This window comes from Hyla sarda, chromosome 3 (genome assembly GCF_029499605.1).
Source record: "Hyla sarda isolate aHylSar1 chromosome 3, aHylSar1.hap1, whole genome shotgun sequence".
NCBI lineage: Eukaryota > Metazoa > Chordata > Amphibia > Anura > Hylidae > Hyla > Hyla sarda.
The window spans coordinates 90,743,517-90,763,247 of NC_079191.1; the positions used below are offsets into that span (position 1 = coordinate 90,743,517).

The 19,731-nt window shown below is 44.0% G+C and overlaps 1 protein-coding gene across 4 annotated transcripts in view; it reads left to right on the plus strand.

Moving 5' to 3' along the window:
- Window positions 1-19,731, plus strand: part of LOC130361504 (glypican-5-like) — a 352,385-nt gene that overhangs the window by 142,501 nt on the left and 190,153 nt on the right. For 3 of the 4 annotated variants that reach the window (XM_056564558.1, XM_056564555.1, XM_056564556.1), the window contains one exon: window positions 10,235-10,360. The exons of the other annotated variant lie outside the window; for it this stretch is intronic. In XM_056564558.1, coding sequence (XP_056420533.1) covers window positions 10,235-10,360 — 126 coding nt within the window. The remainder of the gene's footprint in view (window positions 1-10,234; window positions 10,361-19,731) is intronic. 4 annotated transcript variants of the gene reach the window in all.

The following is a 19,731-nucleotide window of genomic DNA, read 5'->3' on the forward strand; positions in this document are numbered from 1 at the left end:
TTAAAATGTATGCAAACGGACATCCGTTTTCAAACCGTGTACGGTTTAAAAACGTGAGGAGGCATATAGGGTTGCATGTGGTTACATATGTTTCGGTCCGGTTTGGAGACATACGTTTTTTGTACAGAAACGGGATACAGGACCCGTATTGCAAAAACGAGATGTGAATGCAGCCTTAGGCTCCTTTCACACTATGAAAATGCCTCCGTTATAAACGTCCGTCATAAAAATTTAGAAAATCGCCCGTTAAACCGCCGCTAAAAAATCCCTAACGGCCGTTAGAAAATCCCATTATAGTCTATGGGATTTTTCTAATAGCCGTTTTGACCCGTTATCGCCTGTTATTAATAACGGCCGTTAATTTGTGACGGGCGATAGTAACGGGAGAAATAGTGCATGTACTATTTCTTCCATTCATTCGCCCGTCACAAAATAACGGCCGTTATTAATAACAGGCGATAACGGGTCAAAACGGCTATTAGAAAAATCCCATAGACTATAATAGGATCTTCTGACGGCCGTTTAATGGGCGATTTTCAAGATTTTTATGATGGCCGTTTATAACGGAGGTATTTTTATAGTGTGAGAGGGGCCTTAGACAGGTACATAGTTTTCTTTAGAGCCGACCAGGAATTATTTTTAGACAATATTATGAATAGTTTCACGTTACCGTAATGTAAATGTGTACAGCAGATCTTACAGTGGTCATTTTGTATGAAGGGTATGCCAGTGTGCCCACATGAAAATAATGTGTGACATTAATATACTGTACATCAGCAGTTCATTCATCTTGATGAAGGACACATATAGGGAGATTTATCAAAACCTGTCCAGAGGAAATGTTGCCCAGTTGCCCATAGCAACCAATCAGATCGCTTCTTTCATTTTTAATAAGGCCTCTGCAAAATGAAAGAAGCGATCTGATTGGTTGCTATGGGCAACTGGGCAACTTTTCCTTTGCACAGGTTTTGATAAATCTCCCCCAATTCTTATGAACTTCCCCACTAACCTATTACTGATCTCACCCTGTTGTCTTATATAGTCCATGACACATGCAGCTACTAATTGCCAGAGCATGCTGGGAGGGTTAGCTTCACAACAGTTAGGCTAGGTTCACACTACGGAATTTCCGCCTGCAATTTCACTTTGAAATTGCAGGCGGAAATTCCGCTTGCTAAAATGTCTAGCGTAGTGAATGGTTTTCCGTTCACAAATTCACACTTCGGAATTTGTGAACGGAAAATCCGCTTGGAAATTTCCGCCTGAAGAAAGACGTTGCTCTTTCTTCAGGTGGAAATCCGCGCGGAACACATTGCAGTCTATTGGAGACTGCAGTGTCCGCGCGGTCCTAGCGCCGACTGATTCAGTCAGCGCTGGTCGCACTCGGAATCTCTGGGTGGAAATTTTCTGCCCGTAGATTCCGTAGTCTGAATCTAGCCTTAGGCTAGGTTCACACTACGGAATTTCCACCTACAATTCCGCTTTGAAATTGCAGGCAGAAATTCCGCTTGCTAAAATGTATAGTGTAGTGAATGGGTTTCCGTTCACAAATTCACAGTTTGGAATTTGTGAAGCAGAATTTGTGAGCGAAAAATCCGCTTGGAAATTCCGCCATTCTTCAGGCGGAAATACTCGCGGAACACATTGCAGTGGCCGCACTAGGAATCTTTGGATGGAAATTTTCTGCCCAAAGATTCCGCAGTGTGAATATAACATTAGGATCTAGTCACACAGCAGAATTTCCGCTTGCGGAATTCCACCTCAGATTAAAGCCCATAGACTTCTATGGGATTCTGCACTCCTATTCGGAAATTCAGAAGTGTGAATGGGATTGCGGAATCCCATAGAAGTCTATGGGCTTTAATTTGAGGCGGAATTCTGCAAGTGGAAATTCCACAAGCAGAAATTACACTGTGTGAATAGACCCTTTTAGAGTTGAACATTGGAGACAGCTGCAATAAAAGCTATATACTCCCAATACAGTATTTAAGAAAATAAAATATTTAAATAAATATGAAATGGCATATGGGCCGTCATTACACATAGTTTTGTATTCTGGTCTGGTCCCAGAACATTATGGCCAGGCAAAAAAATATTTAACAACCCTTACCGTTCTCTTCATCGACCGTATCTGTTGGGAGAGAATTAAGAGGTCGCCATGCACCTTAATTCAGCAGAAGGCAGCGGGTTAAGCCAATTTCAGTATATGGTGTACAGAAGAGGGGCTATAATGATAATTTGATAAGTCCAAAGTGCTGGTTGTACATCATCAATATGTACCATAATTACTTACCGTATTTTTCGCCGTATAAGACGCACTTTTCCTTCCCCAAAACTTGGGGGGGGGGGAAAGTCGGTGCGTCTTATACGGCGAATACACCCCTATCGCGGCGGTCCCTGCGGCCATCAACGGCCGGGACCTGCGGGTAATACAGGACATCATGATCGCGGTGATGCCCTGTATTAACCCTTCAGACGCTGCGATCAAAGCTGACCGCCGCGTCTGAAGGGAAAGTGACACTAACCTGGCTGTTCAGTCGGGCTGTTCGGGACCACTGCGATTTCACCGCGGCGGTCCCGAACAGCCCGACTGAATAGCCGGGTTAGTGCTTACAGGACACCGGGAGGGACCTTACCTGCCTCCTCGGTGTCTTCTCCGTTCAGGGATCCCCTGTATGGCTGGCGCTCTCCTTCCTCGTCATCACGTCGTCGCGTACGTGCGTCGGCGTGCGTAACGACGTGATGGCGGCGATGGAGAGCGAGGATACCCGGCCGGCAGCAGAGACGTTCCGGAGCGACAGGGACGCGGCGGCAGCGATGGAGCGACATCCAGGGCAGCGGTGACGGGTCCGGATCGGCGGGGACACGTGAGTATTAACTCCTATGCAGTGGTCTTCAATCTGCGGACCTCCAGATGTTGCAAAACTACAACTCCCAGCATGCCCGGACAGCCAACGGCTGTCCGGGCATGCTGGGAGTTGTAGTTTTGCAACATCTGGAGGTCCGCAGGTTGAAGACCACTATTGGGTTCAAAATCTTTATTTTTTTTGATTTTGCACCTATAAATTGGGGGAGTCTTATACGCCGGTGCGTCCTATAGGGTTGAAAAATACGGTACTTAGAATACTGTGTGACAACCCCGGCCTCCAGAGGAGCATTCAGTTACACAGTAGTCACCTATTAGTTTTGGCACCTGTAGCTAGGCAACGGGGAAAGCTTATATGTAAACGTATGTGGTGTCAGATATAGGACACTTAAATCAGGAAGCCTAATAGACATCTCAAGTGGGCAGCTGAATGGGAAAGCTCTGGTTTTTGGAGAAATAAGTAAATGTTTCTACATTGTGTGGGATGAATTAGAAACATTGTGTGCTCCACTGGGGACGAGAACCATGTTAGTGTATTCTTTGTACAGAAATGCGGAATATATTAGCGCTAAATTAACTACAGGGAATAAATAATAAGTGGGTAGACCGCGTTTCGGTGGGTGCTCCCCGCTGTGTAGTTAGGTGCAGAAACATTTTTTCTGTAAAGACTTTCCTTTTTTTTGCTGGCTCAGAGCTGGAAGCCTTCCAGGTAAGCTTTAGTGGGCCATATTTCCTTTTCATTTCCTTGTAGATAAGTGCAGATTTAATAGTGCTCCAAATAATATAAAAGAAAAGCTCCGCACATACAAAGCAATACACAGAATAAAAATCATCTCAAGTCCCCTTCAAGCAAGATGGAATTTTTGCTTGAATCCTTGTGTCTTCTTCTGCCTCTCAGACCCTGCACTAGATACAACACTGGGCATAGGTTTTGCCTCCCAGAACTGCATTCAGCTCCATCTACAGGTTAGATCTGTACATGGGAGGGCTAGCCTCCATACCCAGGGAGGAGATAATAATATAATAATTAACACTAAATACTAAACTAAAAATAAAGATACCAACACACTAATTTTGGATAAACAGGCCGCGGTCCTCGTTTATTAAGAAAACCAATAACATAACATAATGATAAACCTAATAATAAATATTAAAACCAATGTGCATTTTACCACCTGTCCGCCCAGCCTAGCTGGGTGACACCCTTCTTAACAAACTCTGACCACGACAAAGGGCAAATAAGAAAAAACAAGGGGGGGGGGGGGGATGGGCGGGGGTTCTTCTTTACTTGACTCGTCGGCTTCTGACTGGAACCAGGAGCAGCACCAACTTTTATAAACACAGAAAGTTCCCGCCGTTACCCAGCGACCAATCCAAGGCCAGCTGAACATCTGGCCAGGAACATCTGCCCAGATACAGGTGAGTGACCAATCAGCACCCACCTGTATTCAAACAAAACCATTTTATTTTATTTTTATTTATTTTTATTTTTTTATTTAACCCTTACTCCCCAACTACTCCCAGGGATGGAGGCACCTCCCATGTGGCCCTTCACTTAGGGCTCCGGGCCCCTAGCATGCCCAATGTAGACGTATGCTTGTCTGTGTGTGCGCATGTGAAGTGCTGTAGCAAGTCACACAATATAAAGCATTGGCCATGTCCAGTGACTCAAAACTGTCCTAGACTCCAAATGCCCAGCAGTCATATATACCTATAACAGATATGTAGCATAACATATATTTTGGAATAATCAGACAGTGCTTTGTCCATCAAGATTTGGGGGGACAGACCCCAAGGAAAATGCACACGTTTTTGTTTATATTTCCAATTCTCAACACATCTTTCAGCTGTGGGTGATTAGCTCTGTAGCACCCATCAAACAGCGGCAAAAGAGCAGTCAGAGACAGGCACATAGAAATGACGTTTAAAGGGGTACTCCAGGAGGGGGAAACATTTAATAAATCAATTGGTGACAGAAAGTTATAAAGATTTGTAAATTACTTCTATTTAAAAATATTATCCATTCCAGGAAGTTGTGAAGTTATTTCTAGTTTGACCACAGTGCCCTCTGCTGCTACCTCTGTCTGTGTCAAGACTTGTCTGGAGCAGGAGCAAATCTCCATTGCAAACCTCTCTACTGCTCTGGACAGAGGTGACATGGACAGAGGTGTCAGCAGAGAGCACTGTGGTCTGACCGGAAACAACTACACAACTTCCTCAGGAGCATACAGCAGCTGATAAGTACTGGAAGGAATAAGATTTTTTTTTATATAGAATATACAAATCTGATTAACTTTCTGTCACCAGTTCTATTTATAGCATTATTTTCCCCTCAAAATTAACTCTTTAAATGGTTATTCCTGTCTTTATTTTTCAGTTACAAAACAAATAATGCTTTCACACAAACACTAAATAAATCCAGCTTGTCCAGCACTAACTATACAGGTATTTTCTCTGTCTATGCAAGTGGCTTACTACCAGCCACCCAATACAACTTCTGAGGAAGCGGTAGCAGAACGCCTGGGTTCATTACCATGTGGGCATTTGATGGTGTCCCTGTACTTACATAGGTTTATTATTGCTTTGCTCCTTTCTGTATAGGTAGTGAGTATGCTTCACTTATAGTGCACATTTTTCTGTTTTGCTGCACTATTTGTTTTTGTTCGCATGGCATCTGGCATTTAGCCATATGCTATGACACTTTCTTAAGATATTGTTTATTAAAGTCTTGCACAGTACAATGGACTTTATTATAATTACTAGCTGAATACCTGACGTTGCCTGGTTTTTCCTTCCTAATCCTTGTTGGGGAGGAAAATCAACAAAGGCGGAAGCTTTTGACTTCATATCCCATCCTCATATATTGTTGTCATATCCCAACCCCATATCCCGTCCTCATATTCCGTCCTCATATCCCGACCTCATATCCTCTCTTTATGTCCAGTCCTCATATCCTGTCCTCATATCTCATCCTCATATCATGTACTCATATCCCGTCCTCTTATCCCATCCTCATATCTCAACCTCATATCTTGTCCTCATGTCCCATCTTCATATCCCGTCCCTATGTCCCATCCTCATATCCCGACTTCCTATCCCGTCTTCCTATCCCGTCCTCAGGTGGGACTGATTTGTAATGAAGTTATTGTAAGCTGAAAATAGAAGGGGAAATGGCTTTATGGGACTGGGAGGGATTTGCAAGCCAGACCGATGAACAAAAAGGGTAGATAATAAAAGGGGTGGGGCTTAAACAGTGGGTGTGTGTTTGTGAGATGGGGTGTAGCTTGCAAGCTGGACTGCACATTCACCAGGAGATGCAGAGCGGGGCTTGTGGAGTAAGGTACTGGAAGTCCCATATACCCATCTTTTATATAAGGGTGTAGGTAAGGGTTAATTTACCTATCATATCTTTTTGTTTGACATAAGTAATATGTGTACCAGGTATTGAAATATCTCCAGCCGTACGGAAGTTATGTGGGAACATACATTTCACATAAATTTGCACGGGACTTTAAACAAAAACCCTAACCCTCACAAATGGGGGTAGTTAAGGGTTAAATTAAGTATTCTATATTTTAAGTGGACATATAAGTAACGTGACCAAGTATTATTGAAATATCTCCAGCCGTTTGGAAGTTATGCAGTAACATATATTTCCCATAGACTTGTTTAGGACTTTAAAGGAATAGTCCAGTGGTGACTCAGTGGTTTACAACTTATCCCCTATCTTAAGGATAGGGGATAAGTTGCAGATCGCGGGGGGTCCGACCCCTGGGGCCCCCCGCGATCTCCTGTACGGAGCCCCGACAGCCCGCGGGAAGGGGGCGTGTCGACCTCCGCACGAAGCGGCGGCCGACACGCCCGCTCAATACAACTCTATGGCAGAGCCGAAGCGCTGCCTTCGGCAATCTCCGGCTCTGCCATTGAGATGTATTGAGGGGGCGTGTCGGCCGCCGCCTCGTGCGGGGGTCGACATCCGCTATCTCGGCGGAGAGCCGGGGCCCCGTACAGAGAGATCGCGGGGGGTCCGACCGCTGGGGATAAGTTTTTCACCACTGGACTACCCCTTTAAACAAAAACGCCGAGCCTGGCAAATGAGGGTGAGTAAGGGTTAAATCACCTATCCTATGTTTGGACCTGATGCTAGAACATACACACATACATACACACAGATATATACACACACACATACACACACTCACATATATATACTAGCTGAACCGTTGCCCGGTTTTTCCTTCCTAATCCTTGTTGTGGAGGAAAATCAACAGAGGAAGCTTTTGAGTTCATATCCAGTCCTCATATATTGTTGTCATATCCCGACCTCCTATCCCGACCTCCTATCCCGACCTCCTATCCCGACCTCCTATCCCTACCTCCTATCCCGTCCTCCTATCCCGTCCTCCTATCCCGTCCTCCTATCCCATCCTCCTATCCCGTATTCCTACCCCAACTTCCTATACCGTATTCCTACCCCGACCTCCTATCCCAACCTCCTATTTCGTCCTCCTATCTCGACCTCCTATCTCGACCTCCTTTCTCAACCTCCTATCCCAAACTCCTTCCCTGACCTAATACCCCGATCTGCTATCATGATCTCCTATGCCGTTCTCCTATGCCATCCTCCTATGCCGTCCTCCTATCCAGACCTCCTATCCCAACCTCCTATCCTGTCCTCCTATCCCGTCCTCCTATCCCGTCCTCCTATCCCGACCTCCTATCCCAACCCGTAATATGTGTACCAGGTATTGAAATATCTCCAGGCGTACGGAAGTTATGTGGGAACATACATTTGCCATTGATTTGCATGGGACTTTAAACAAAAATACCGACCCTCACAAATGGGGGCAGTTAAGGGTTAAATTAACTATCCTATATTATAATTGGACATATAAGTAACATGTGACCAAGTTTTATCGAAATATCACCAGCCATTTGGAAGTTATGCAGTAACATATATTTCCCATTGACTTGTATGGGACTTTAAACAAAAACCCCGACCTTTGCAAATGGGGGTGAGTAAGGGTTAAATCACCTATCCTATGTTTGTTGTTGACATATAAGTAACGTGTGGCCAAGTTTCATGTTAAAGGGGAATTCCAGGCAAAAACATCCTATCCCCTATCGAAAGAATAGGGGATAAGATGTCTCATCGCGGGGGCCCACTGCTGAGACCCCCGTGATCTCTCTGCAGCAGTCCCCATTCTATGCGTAGCTGCGTCTGAAGTTTTGGAAACCGCTGGGCTTCTGAGACGGGGTTGTGACATCATGCCACTCCCCCTCCATTCAAGTCTATGGGAGGGGGGCGTTGCAGCCGTTAAGCCCCCTCCCATAGAAATGAATGGAGGGGGCGTGGTGTGACATCACGTCCCCGTCTCGGAAGCCCGGCGGTTTCCAAAACTTCAGACGCAGCTACGCATAGAATGTGGGCTGCTGCAGGGAGATCACCGGGGGTCTCAGCAGCGGGCCCCCCGCGATCAGACATCTTATCCCCTATCCTTTTGATAGGGGATAAAATGTTTTTGCCGGGAATACCCCTTTAATATCTTTAGCCGTTTGGATGTAATGCTGGAACATATACACACACATTGAGTTATATATATATATATATATATATATATATATATATATATATATACATATATATATTATTAAAGTCAGTATTTTACGACCATATACATGTAAGATAGATATTTTTGCGCATAGTTCCGTTTTCTGTATTGTGGGAGCTGACTATTTATATCTGTGATTTGGGGACCATCGTTTGCCATATACATTCCCATAGGGGTGAGTGGATTTGTTTTTTCTTTGCATGTTTATGGTTTTATGTGGTTTAAAATATCTGTGTATTCTATGTGATTAATAAAGTTTATTTGACTTTGAACAATTTGGTGGTGTGCAAGAGTGTATCTATGTCAGCCATTTTCCTTTCTCCTTAGAAATAGAGGATTATCACATGTCAATACATGTTTCCCAACCGGGATTCCCCCAGCTGTTACAAAACTACAACTTCCAGCATGCCCGGACAGCCTTTGGCTGTCCGGGCATGCTGGAAGTTGTAGTTTTGCAACAGCTGTAGGCACTCTGGTTGAGAAACACTGCTTTACACTGATACTTGCCAGATGGAGCCTTTGCCTAGTGCTGCCCTCTGCTGGAGGTATTAGGGAAGGTTACATTTGTAGATTATTCGGCCCTTTAAATAACTGGGATTTTTTCCTCTAACCTTATAGAGTTCAGCCCCCTGTCATATGCTAACTGAACAAATAATGTCAATAACGCCATTATATAACGCAGTATGTAAAGATGTCACACATTCTTAAATTTAGACATAAAATATATCTCTGTTGTAGATAGAATACTTGAACATTTTGTATGCATGACTTTATTACGGGCAAAGGTATAACTTGTAGCTTCTGGGCCCCGATGCAAAATCTGCAAAAGGGCCCCATATTCCAATTATAATACTGGTCTCTTATGGGGAAGATTAGCTTTGGGGCCCCCGTAGGCACCAAGGCCCAGATGCGACTGCTACCTCTATAGCTAAGCCCCTGATTACTGGCTTGTATGCCCATATACCATACATGTAGTACTGAGCCACAGAGATGCTGTGTGTCTCCTTGTATATAAAGCCTTAGTATTTTTCTAACTCTTTATTATTATTTTTTTCTACTTATCCTTTTTTTCTGCTTTTAAAATTTTTTTTTATTTTATTATTTTTTTTATTTGATTTTATGGCAGCAGCAAAAATAGAATAGAATAGGCTTTTGAGAAAAATAATACCAGACTTAAAGGGGTATTCCAGGCAAAAACTTTTTTTATATATATATATATATATATATATATATATATATATATATATATCAACTGGCTCCGGAAAGTTAAACAGATTTGTAAATTACTTCTATTAAAAAATCTTAATCCTTCCAATAGTTATTAGCTTCTGAAGTTGAGTTGCTGTTTTCTGTCTGTTTTCTGATGACTCACGTCCCGGGAGCTGTTCAGCTCCTATGGGGATATTCTCCCATCATGCAAGGGATATTCTCCCATCATGTACAGCTCCCGTGAGTGACGTGACATCATCATTGAGCAGTTAGACAGAAAACTTCAGAAGCTAATAACTATTGGAAGGATTAAGATTTTTTAATAGAAGTAATTTACAAATCTGTTTAACTTTCCGGAGCCATTTGATATATATATAAAAAAAAAGTTTTTGCCTGGAATACCCCTTTAAATTAAAAAAAATTGCCCCCTGCTGTGTAGTCTAACATTGCTGGCACATTACAGCTATGCCTGTGTGTGTTGTGTCCTTCTGACCTCATCTCCATTACCTTAGAGTTGCACTAGTTGATCCATCTCAATTTGTTTCAGTGATTTCATCAAGTACATGAAGCCATCACGGGCATTTTATACCACCTTGGCAGAACGGCTGTGTGATGGGGACCTGGCTGGAAGAGATGGTTCGACATGCTGGAACGGAGAAGATGTGGTGGAGAGGTAAGAACTCATCCTAGGAATGTCTTTATTAAAGGGGTACTCTGGTGGAAAACATTTTCTTTTAAAACAACTGGTGTCAGAAAGTTAAACAGATTTCCTATTTACTTCTATTAAAAAATCCTAACCCTTCCAGTACTTATCAGCTGTTGTATGCTACACAGGAAGTACTTTTCTTTTTGAATTTACTTTCTGTCTGACCACAGTGCTCTCTGCTGGCACCTCTGTCTATTTTAGGAACTGTTCAGAGTAGGAGAAAATCCCCAGAGTAAACCCATCCTGCTCTGGACAGTTCCTGAAATGGACAGAGATGTCAGCAGAGAGCAATGTGGTCAGACAGAAAGGAAATTCAAAAAGAACTTCCTTTGGAGCATTCAGCAGCTGAAAAGTACTGGAAGGATTAAGATTTTTTTAATAGACGTAATTTACAAATCTGCTTAATTTTCTGACACCAGTTGATTTAAAAGAAAATATTTTCCAGTGGAGTATTCCTTTAAATATTGGAAGCAGTGGATTAAGTGGCTCTATGTTAAAGGGGAACTGTAGCCAAAATAACTTATCCCCTATCCACAGGATAAGAGATAAGTAGCTGATCACGGGGGGGGGGGGGGGGGGGGGGGTCAGATCGCTGGGACCCCCGGTGATCTCTGGAACGGAGTGAGGAGCACCTGCCATAGACAGCACATGTTCCATTGACTTCTATGGGAGTGCCGAAAAAACCTGAGTCCAGCACTCGGGCATCATCAGCGCTCCCATAGAAATGAATGGAGCACGTGGCGTTTAGCGGTAGACTACACGCGCTCCTCACTAAACGAGACGGGGTCCCATTCCGGAAATCGCTGGGGGTCCAACTGCGGGGACCCCACCTACTGATTCCGTAACCTATGCATAGAGGAAAAGTACATTTTGGCTGCAGTACCTGTTTGGCATATCATGGAGAACAATCATTAGAACGAGACAAGCGCAGCGTGTGGTTATGCGCATGTTCGGTGTGATCTCTGTCCAGGTTCACTAGACAGACTCCATTATCAAGGTATGTTCACACGCCGGAATTTCTGCAATTCCGCAAAAATTCAGTTCTGCAAAGCTTGCGGTGGAATTTTCTGCCTCCTCAGAACACAGAATTCTGCCGAAATTCAAGTCCAATTGACTTCAATTGGAATTCCGCAAAATAAAGGACTGATCTTATATTTCTGTGGAATGCGGAAAGTAGAATTTCCGTGGCGGAATGTCCGCTGCAAAAACTTTGTGTGAAAAGGACAGTGGAATCCCAGTGAAGACGCACCCAATTTTAAAGGTGCAAAATCTGGAAAAAAAAGATTCCGCACCCAACAGTGATCTTCAACCTGCGGACCTCCAGATGTTGCCAAACTACAACTCCCAGCATGCCCGGACAGCCGTTGGCTCTCCGGGCATGCTGGGAGTTGTAGTTTAGCAACATCTGGAGGTCCGCAGGTTGAAGACCACTGGATAGGAGGTAGTACTCACGTGCCCCTGCTGCTCCGGACCTGTCACCGCTGCCCTGGATGTCACTCCATCGCTGTCGCCGCGTCCCCAGGGTGTCCCCAACGCTCCGGACGTCTTCTTCCCCGGGATCCACGCTCTCCGTCGCCGTCATCACGTCGCTGTCATCATGTCGCTATGCATGCCGCTCCTATTGGATGACAGGACGGCGTGCACGACGATGTGATGATGTCGAAGGAGAGCGCCGCCATGCAGGGGATCCCGACACGGAGCAGACACTGAGGAGGCAGGTAAGGTCCCTCCCGGTGTCCTGTAAGCTGTTCGGGATGCCGCGGCGGTCCAGAACAGCCCGACTTTCGCTTCAGACACGGCGGTCAGCCTTGATCGCCGCGTCCGAAGGGATAATACAGGGCATCACCGCGATCGGTGATGTCCTGTATTAGCCGCGGGTCCCGGCCGTTGATGGCCACAGGGACCGCCGGTTTTAATGTGTATTCGCCGTATAAGACGCACCAGTTTTGGGGAAGAAAAAGTGCGTCTTATACGGCGAAAAATACGGTAATGCGCAAATCTTTGTATTCCAATAAATGTTTGGGGTCTCAGCACTGGGACCCAGACCATCAAATCTTTTGACATGTCTCTATGATATGTCAAAAAGGACACTTTAAGATTAGGGGGACACGTGTCGTATTTTAGTGCGTATTTACTGCTGCGTTTTTTCTTACCCATTGAAGCTGATTTTGCTACCCATTGGATAGGAAAATATACAGCAGCAAATATGCAGCAAAATACGGCAAATGTGACCCTACCCTAAAGAAAAATGATGGCAGGGATAGAAATGTTTGCTGCTTGATCACACAACCAGTATATTGTATACCACTATTCCTATTAAATATATATGAATAGAATGTTTTGGTTAAGTGGAGGAGGCCACGGCTTTATTAAATGATTGGTACCTACTACTACGAAGGTAACACAGTAACACCAGTGATGTCTGCCAACTGCGGACCAATCTGGGCAAGATCACAAAATACTTCTTTTGAGCAGATTTAAATGGGTACTCCGTTGAAAAACAATTTTCTTTAAATCAACTGGTGCCAGAAAGTGTAACAGATTTGTAAATTACTTCAATTTAAAAATCTTAACCCTTCCAGTACTTAGCAGCTGCTGTATGCTCCACAGGAAGTTCTTTTCTTTTTGCATTTCTTTTCTGTCTAACCAAAGTGCTCTCTGCTGACACCTCTGTTCATATCAGGAACGGTCCAGGGCAGGAGAGGTTTGCTATGGGTATTTGCTCCTGCTCTGGACAGTTCCGGACATGGACAGAGGTGTCAGCAGAGAGCAATGTGGTCAGACAGAAAATTAATTTATAAAGAAATACATACAGCAGCTGATAAGTACTGGAAGGGTTAAGATTTTTAAATAGAAGTGATTTACAAATCTGTTTAACATTCTGGCACCAGTTGATTTAAAAGAAAATTGCTTTTCTGAAAAATGCTCTGAAATGCTGACATATACCTGGCAGCGGCCCCATTCAAGCAGTTACTAAATAATATGTTTACATGTTAGAAATGGTCCAAACATGATCACTAGTTGACTACATTCAGGCATTTAAAGTGAAGAGAGCCACTGCCAGTGCACTGTGGGATATGTTGGAAGAAATCCTTTCAAAAAGGCAAGCCAACTTATTCCACAAACATATGCTGAAATTGTGACTTAGACACCCCTACGATTAAAGGGAATTTTGCTCAATATAGCTGCAATTAAACTGTAAAAAGCTCATAACAAGCTTACGATAGCAATAGAATATGGGGAATTACATTAATTATTTAGTTACAAGGGCTCCTGTTAAAGGGGTACTCTGCTGCTCAGTGTTTGGAACAAACTATTCTGAAAGCTGGAGCCTGCGTGATGTCATAACCCCGCCCCCTCAATGTAAGTCTTTGGGAGGAGGAGTGACAGTGACATCATGAGGGGGCGGTGATATGACATCAGGAGCTCCCGGCGCCGGCTCCAGTGTTCAGAACAGTTTGTTCCAAACGCTGAGCAGTGGAGTACCCCTTTAAGGGGTGGCATATATAAGGTTGTAAGTAAACAGTCAGTTTGGAAAGTTGATGGGTAGAAAGCGGGATAAATGGGCAAGTGTCTGAGTAATCCAAGGAAGGACAACTGGAGAAATGGTTACACAGTCATGGACACCTAAGGTTTAATGATCCATGTGAGGAACAAAAGTTAACCTGTCTGGTCCAGGTGAACTGAAGAGTTTACTGTAGGACATATTGCTGAAAAGCTTACTGCTAGCTATAATAAAAAGATGGTGGAGCACACAGCGTGCTGCAGGATGGGGCCTACGGTGAGTCCATCCACCACTGAACGCCTACAATGTGCATATGAAAATCAGAACTGGACCATGGAGCTATGGAAGAAGGAGGTCATCGTGTGGACATCTGCATGCTCATGCTTTGCCGCACTGTAGAAGAGGACGCACAATGAAGACTTGTGATGTTCTGGGCAATGTTCTGCATGGAAACCTTGGGTCCTGACGCCTACCTAAACCACCTGCCGAAATATTGTTGTAGTAACCCAATGCCACCTGCCACACTGCAAAAAGTGTTCAGGAATGATCTGGGGAACATGACAAAGCTTTCATGGTGTTGACTTGGCCTCCAAATTCTTTGATTGATATTTATAATATTATTTCCTTTCCTATTGGTGATATTAAAGAAGCACACCGGTTTTTCCTTATATTTAACCCATCTAGCATACTCATCCTTACAGTAGTAATGATGTACATTTTTTCTTTTAGCATTTTCTTGGTCCGTTTTTCAGTCTTCATATTTCCTTGCAGGTGCATCAAATTCATTAGATTTATATGCGCCACATGAAATTGAAATAGGTGAGAAATGGGGCGTGGAGGAGAAAGTGTCAAGAAGTTATACACATTTATTAATGAAATTAGTGCAAAAAAAAAGGTGCTATAAGCAGTCTAAAAATTTAGACATTACAATAGCAAGTTATTACAATGTTTAAAGCTTTTTCCAATATTAAATGTTAAATATATTACTGAAGCTTAATGACATCAGCTGGAGTAATTTTGTTTAATATAATTTTATATAATATACAGTAATATCATAAATTTTTTATCATAATAATATTTATTAAATGTTTATTTTAAAAATTACCCGTTAAAGGGTTTAATTAAAAATGCTCTTTTATACACACACACATATATATATATATATATATATATATATATATATATATATATATATAAATATATGTGTATATATATATATATATATATATATATATATATCATTAAATGGCGCAGCACTCTCAAATAAAGGTGATTTATTTTCTCATGTGAAGCAATACAACGTTTCAGCTTCTCCTGGAGCCATTTTCAAGCATCAGTGGTACACACAGTAGGAGGGCGCAGGCGCATTAGGTTTTTACCCACGTTTACATCACCATGATAGATGTCCAGAGCCAGTGAGGCTAGGTTTACACTGCAGAATCAGTCGGCGCTAGGACCATGCGGACACTGCAGTATCCAATAGACTGCAATGTGTTCCGTGAATATTTCCGCCTGAAGAATGAGCAACGCCATTCTTCAGGTGGAAATTTCCAAGCGGATTTTCCGTGAATTTGTGAACGGAAACCCATTCACTACACTATACATTTTAGCAAGCGGAATTTCTGCCTGCAATTTCAAAGCAGAATTGCAGGCGGAAATTCCGTAGTGTGAACTTAGCCTGAACGTCCCTTCCCTGCCTTTATTTTGTTTGTGCCTTGTACATTAGTTTTTTATACAAATTAGTATGCTTAACAGGTGTATAATGGAAACTATTAAGATATGATAAGATATTATACACTTGATGACACTTTCTGCACAGTTTTATATATTAAGATATTATGTATGCACTTTTCGCACTTATCACTTTTTTATTGTTATTATAATATTTATGTAATTTTGATATACTTTTATATAATTGATGATGAATTAATTGCACTTGATTGTATGGGTATATAAGACCCTCCTACTGTGTGTATCACCGATGCTTGTAAATTGCTCCAGGAGGAGCTGAAACGCTGTATTGCTTCACATGAGACAATAAATCACCTTTATTTGAGAGTGCTGCGCCATTTACTGGTTCTTATGCTACGGATGGACTGTGATGGAGTCTGATAGAGCGCTGGCACCATAAGCATTGAAAGCTGAATCCTGATGCATCCCTGTATTTGAGCCTGGCTTCTTACATAATCTTGTCTTGGTCTGCTGCTACTTTGCGTACTCTTTGCGTGCTAATCCCACCCACGGAGACCCTATTGTGCCCTGATGGTGGCCACATTCTGTAGAGATAAGGATCAGGCAGGAAGGTGTGCCTGGAATTGTGACCTTGTCAGCAGGGTAGAATCAGTACAGCAGCCATTCACCAGCTCCAAACTGCCCTCATAGTGTGAGCCACAGCGCCCTTACATCAACCCAAATTGTCAGTCTGTGTCCCCTGAGTATACATTACATTGTTTCCATAATGCCAGTCATAATATCCCCAGGTCCTGCAACATTTTCTGCATATTGCAAGCCACAAAACCCCTCCGCTCCTCCTTATCCACCGTATACTATATTGTTCCAATATTTCCAGCCACAACAGCCCCCATTGTCCATACCATGATCTGCAAAATGTACCTACAATACCTCTTAGTGTCTTCCACATTGCTCCTATATAGCCATAGTGAATAGTGTCTATCATAAAGCCTCCATATTACCAACGACAGAACTCTGCAGCCCAACCCCCTACTGCTTACTGGAGAACAGCTAATCCTTACAATGCCATCTATAGCTCGTAACAATATGCTTTCAGAGACATGAGGGACAAATAGAGAAAAAGAACAACTCTAAACAGAGAAGACGTCACCTGTGAGTCACTGGATGTAAGTGTGTATTCTGCTTTTTACTGCATTTGATCAGTATTTAATTATTTTTTAGTATGGTGGTATTGGCATGAGAGTAGGGTTCCCATTTTTGTGAGTGCAGGGTGCCCCAGTGGTTGGATCCCCCCTTTGGTCAATTAATCATACCATGTAGATAAGATTTAACTTTACAAGATTGTGTGGTGAACCACCGGGTGAATGGCGGGACCACAGGTGTTGCAGTGAGAGTGGTGGGATCTGATGTTATTAACCCCAGGACTCGGATAGTATTAACCCCTATGTGTTCATGACACTAGTGTGGTTTTCGGGTTCCAGAACACCACATGCCCAGATTCTCCGTTATCCCACAGGCTAGTGGTGAATAAAGAGTCCACAACCAGTTATGGTTAAATGGAGGCTTTACTGAGTAGAAGACAGGTGTAATTATCTTCACAGCTAAGGCCAGAATTCCCAGAGAGGTGACCAGTACCCAGAGGACCTTGCAGCTTGCTGGACCAATACTTGTAATAAACATGACTTGTAATTATACTTGACTTGACTATGTGCAGGACTTGGCTAGTTTCAGCGACAGCAGACATAGACTGGAGACTTACTGGAGAGACAGTAGCTTTTGTGGCGTTCCAGATGCTGATCACTTTTCCTGAGCTCTCTGGTGGTTGCTGCCCCAGCAAAGACTTGTTCTCAGAGCAGATGGTAGGTGTTACGCCGAGCGCTCCGGGTCCCTGCTCCTCCCCGGAGCGCTCACGGCGTCTCTCTCCCTGCAGTGCCCCGGTCAGTCCCGCTGACCGGGAGCGCTGCACTGACATGGCCGTCGGGGATGCGATTCGCACAGCGGGACGCGCCCGCTCGCGAATCGCATCCCAAGTCACTTACCCGTCCCGGTCCCCTGCTGTCATGTGCTGGCGCGCGCGGCTCCGCTCTCTAGGGCGCGCGCGCGCCAGCTCTCTGAGACTTAAAGGGCCAGTGCACCAATGATTGGTGCCTGGCCCAATTAGCTTAATTGGCTTCCACCTGCTCCCTGGCTATATCTGCTCACTGCCCCTGCACTCCCTGGCCGGATCTTGTTGCCTTGTGCCAGTGAAAGCGTTTAGTGTTGTCCAAGCCTGTGTTACCTGAACTCTTGCTATCCATCTTGACTACGAACCTTGCCGCCTGCCCCGACCTTCTGCTACGTCTGACCTTGCCTCTGCCTAGTCCTTCTGTCCCACGCCTTCTCAGCAGTCAACGAGGTTGAGCCGTTGCTAGTGGATACGACCTGGTTGCTACTGCCGCAGCAAGACCATCCCGCTTTGCGGCGGGCTCTGGTGAACACCAGTAGCCTCTTAGAAAGGGTCCACCAGCACGGTCCACGCCAATCCCTCGCTGACACAGTGGATCCACAACCTGTAAGCCGAATCGTGACAGTAGGGTCTAAGAGCTAGAATTGCAAATGGCCACCCCTTTATATAGTGGGGGGCTGGACTAAAGCCCATTGGTCTAGCTGTGGGTCATAGGTTAAGCTGGTGCTCTCTGGGAGAACATGTGACAACAAACCATGTGACTGCATAACATTACATGTGACAGGCTTATTCACAGGTCCTTGAGACCTCCGCAGGTCCTTTATACTATCTTTACATAGGGATCCTGTCGATGCATTTAAGTTATATACACACCATATAAAACAGGAAGACAACGGGGGAGACCCTGCAGGGGAGCCCCCAGGTCACTGAGGGACTCAACCTGACAGAGCCTACAGGTAGTACAGGAACATGTACCTGTACTGGGACATCACAATGGCACAAACTCTTTAATTGTGGGTAGGTAAGTCTATTTTATGTATACAGAATCTCACTGAACAATTATCTTTACCATTGCTCAATAATAAGTAAGTCTTTACAATAATTGGCTAGCGTGGGCCTTTACTGGGGGTATATTCAAGCTTACTGCCTAGGGCAGTTACATACGTGAATACATCCCTGGCCCTTGGTGCTTCAGATATGTGTCTCTTGGCCCGCAAAGCCAGCTGTCACCTTCACTAGACCACCTGCTAAAGATAGCAACCTGGGTGTTCATAAAAACAACATCCAGATCCCTATACATGATGAACACTCGGAGGCCACCTAGACAATGCCCTCATGAGTGGTTAGGTGACACAGTGAATCCACACTCATTGGCTGTAACACATTTTCTCCTCCTTAACCATCTGTAATATTTGTGACTTCACCAATCTGTACATTAAGGGATTTGGAGCACATCATGGGAGTTGTAGGATTTTAGTCCTAAGGCGAAGCAATATTGAAACGTATTTGAAATGAAAATATAAGCTAAAATATTTACTTTAATATAGAATATGTTGCTGCTTGAAGTCTAAGTACTTCCACCTTCCCTGTGCATATGCTTTTATCAGAACTGCATATATAATGAATTCTGTTAGGAATTCTATAGGCCACATGTGAGAACAAAGGAAGGCTTTATTGTTATAGTTAGGGGCTTCTCATAAGCAGGCAGATGTCATCTGTTATATTTTATATGCAACCTAAAGTTATGTCTGATCGCACATGGCTGTAAGCTGTGCAGACGCTGAGTTTAAAGTATATTTCCAGAGACTTAAACACTAGTACAGTGGTCCCTCAACATACGATGGTTATATCCGTTCCAAATGAACCATCGTTTGTTGAAACCATCGTATGTTGAGGGATCCGTGCAATATAAAGTATAGGATAGTGGTCTACAACCTGCGGACCTCCAGATGTTGCAAAACTACAACACCCAGCATGCCCGGACAGCCAACGGCCACTATTAGAGGAAGTTGTACTCACCTGTCCACGCTGCTCCGGACGGTCACCGCTGCCCTGGATGTCGCTGTCCATCGCTGTCGCCACGTCTCCGAGGTGTCCCCCCACTATCCAGCAAGGCCTCTGCTCCCCCGGGATCCTCGCTCTCCGTCGCCACCATCACATCGTTACGCACGCCGCTCCTATTGGATGACGGGACGG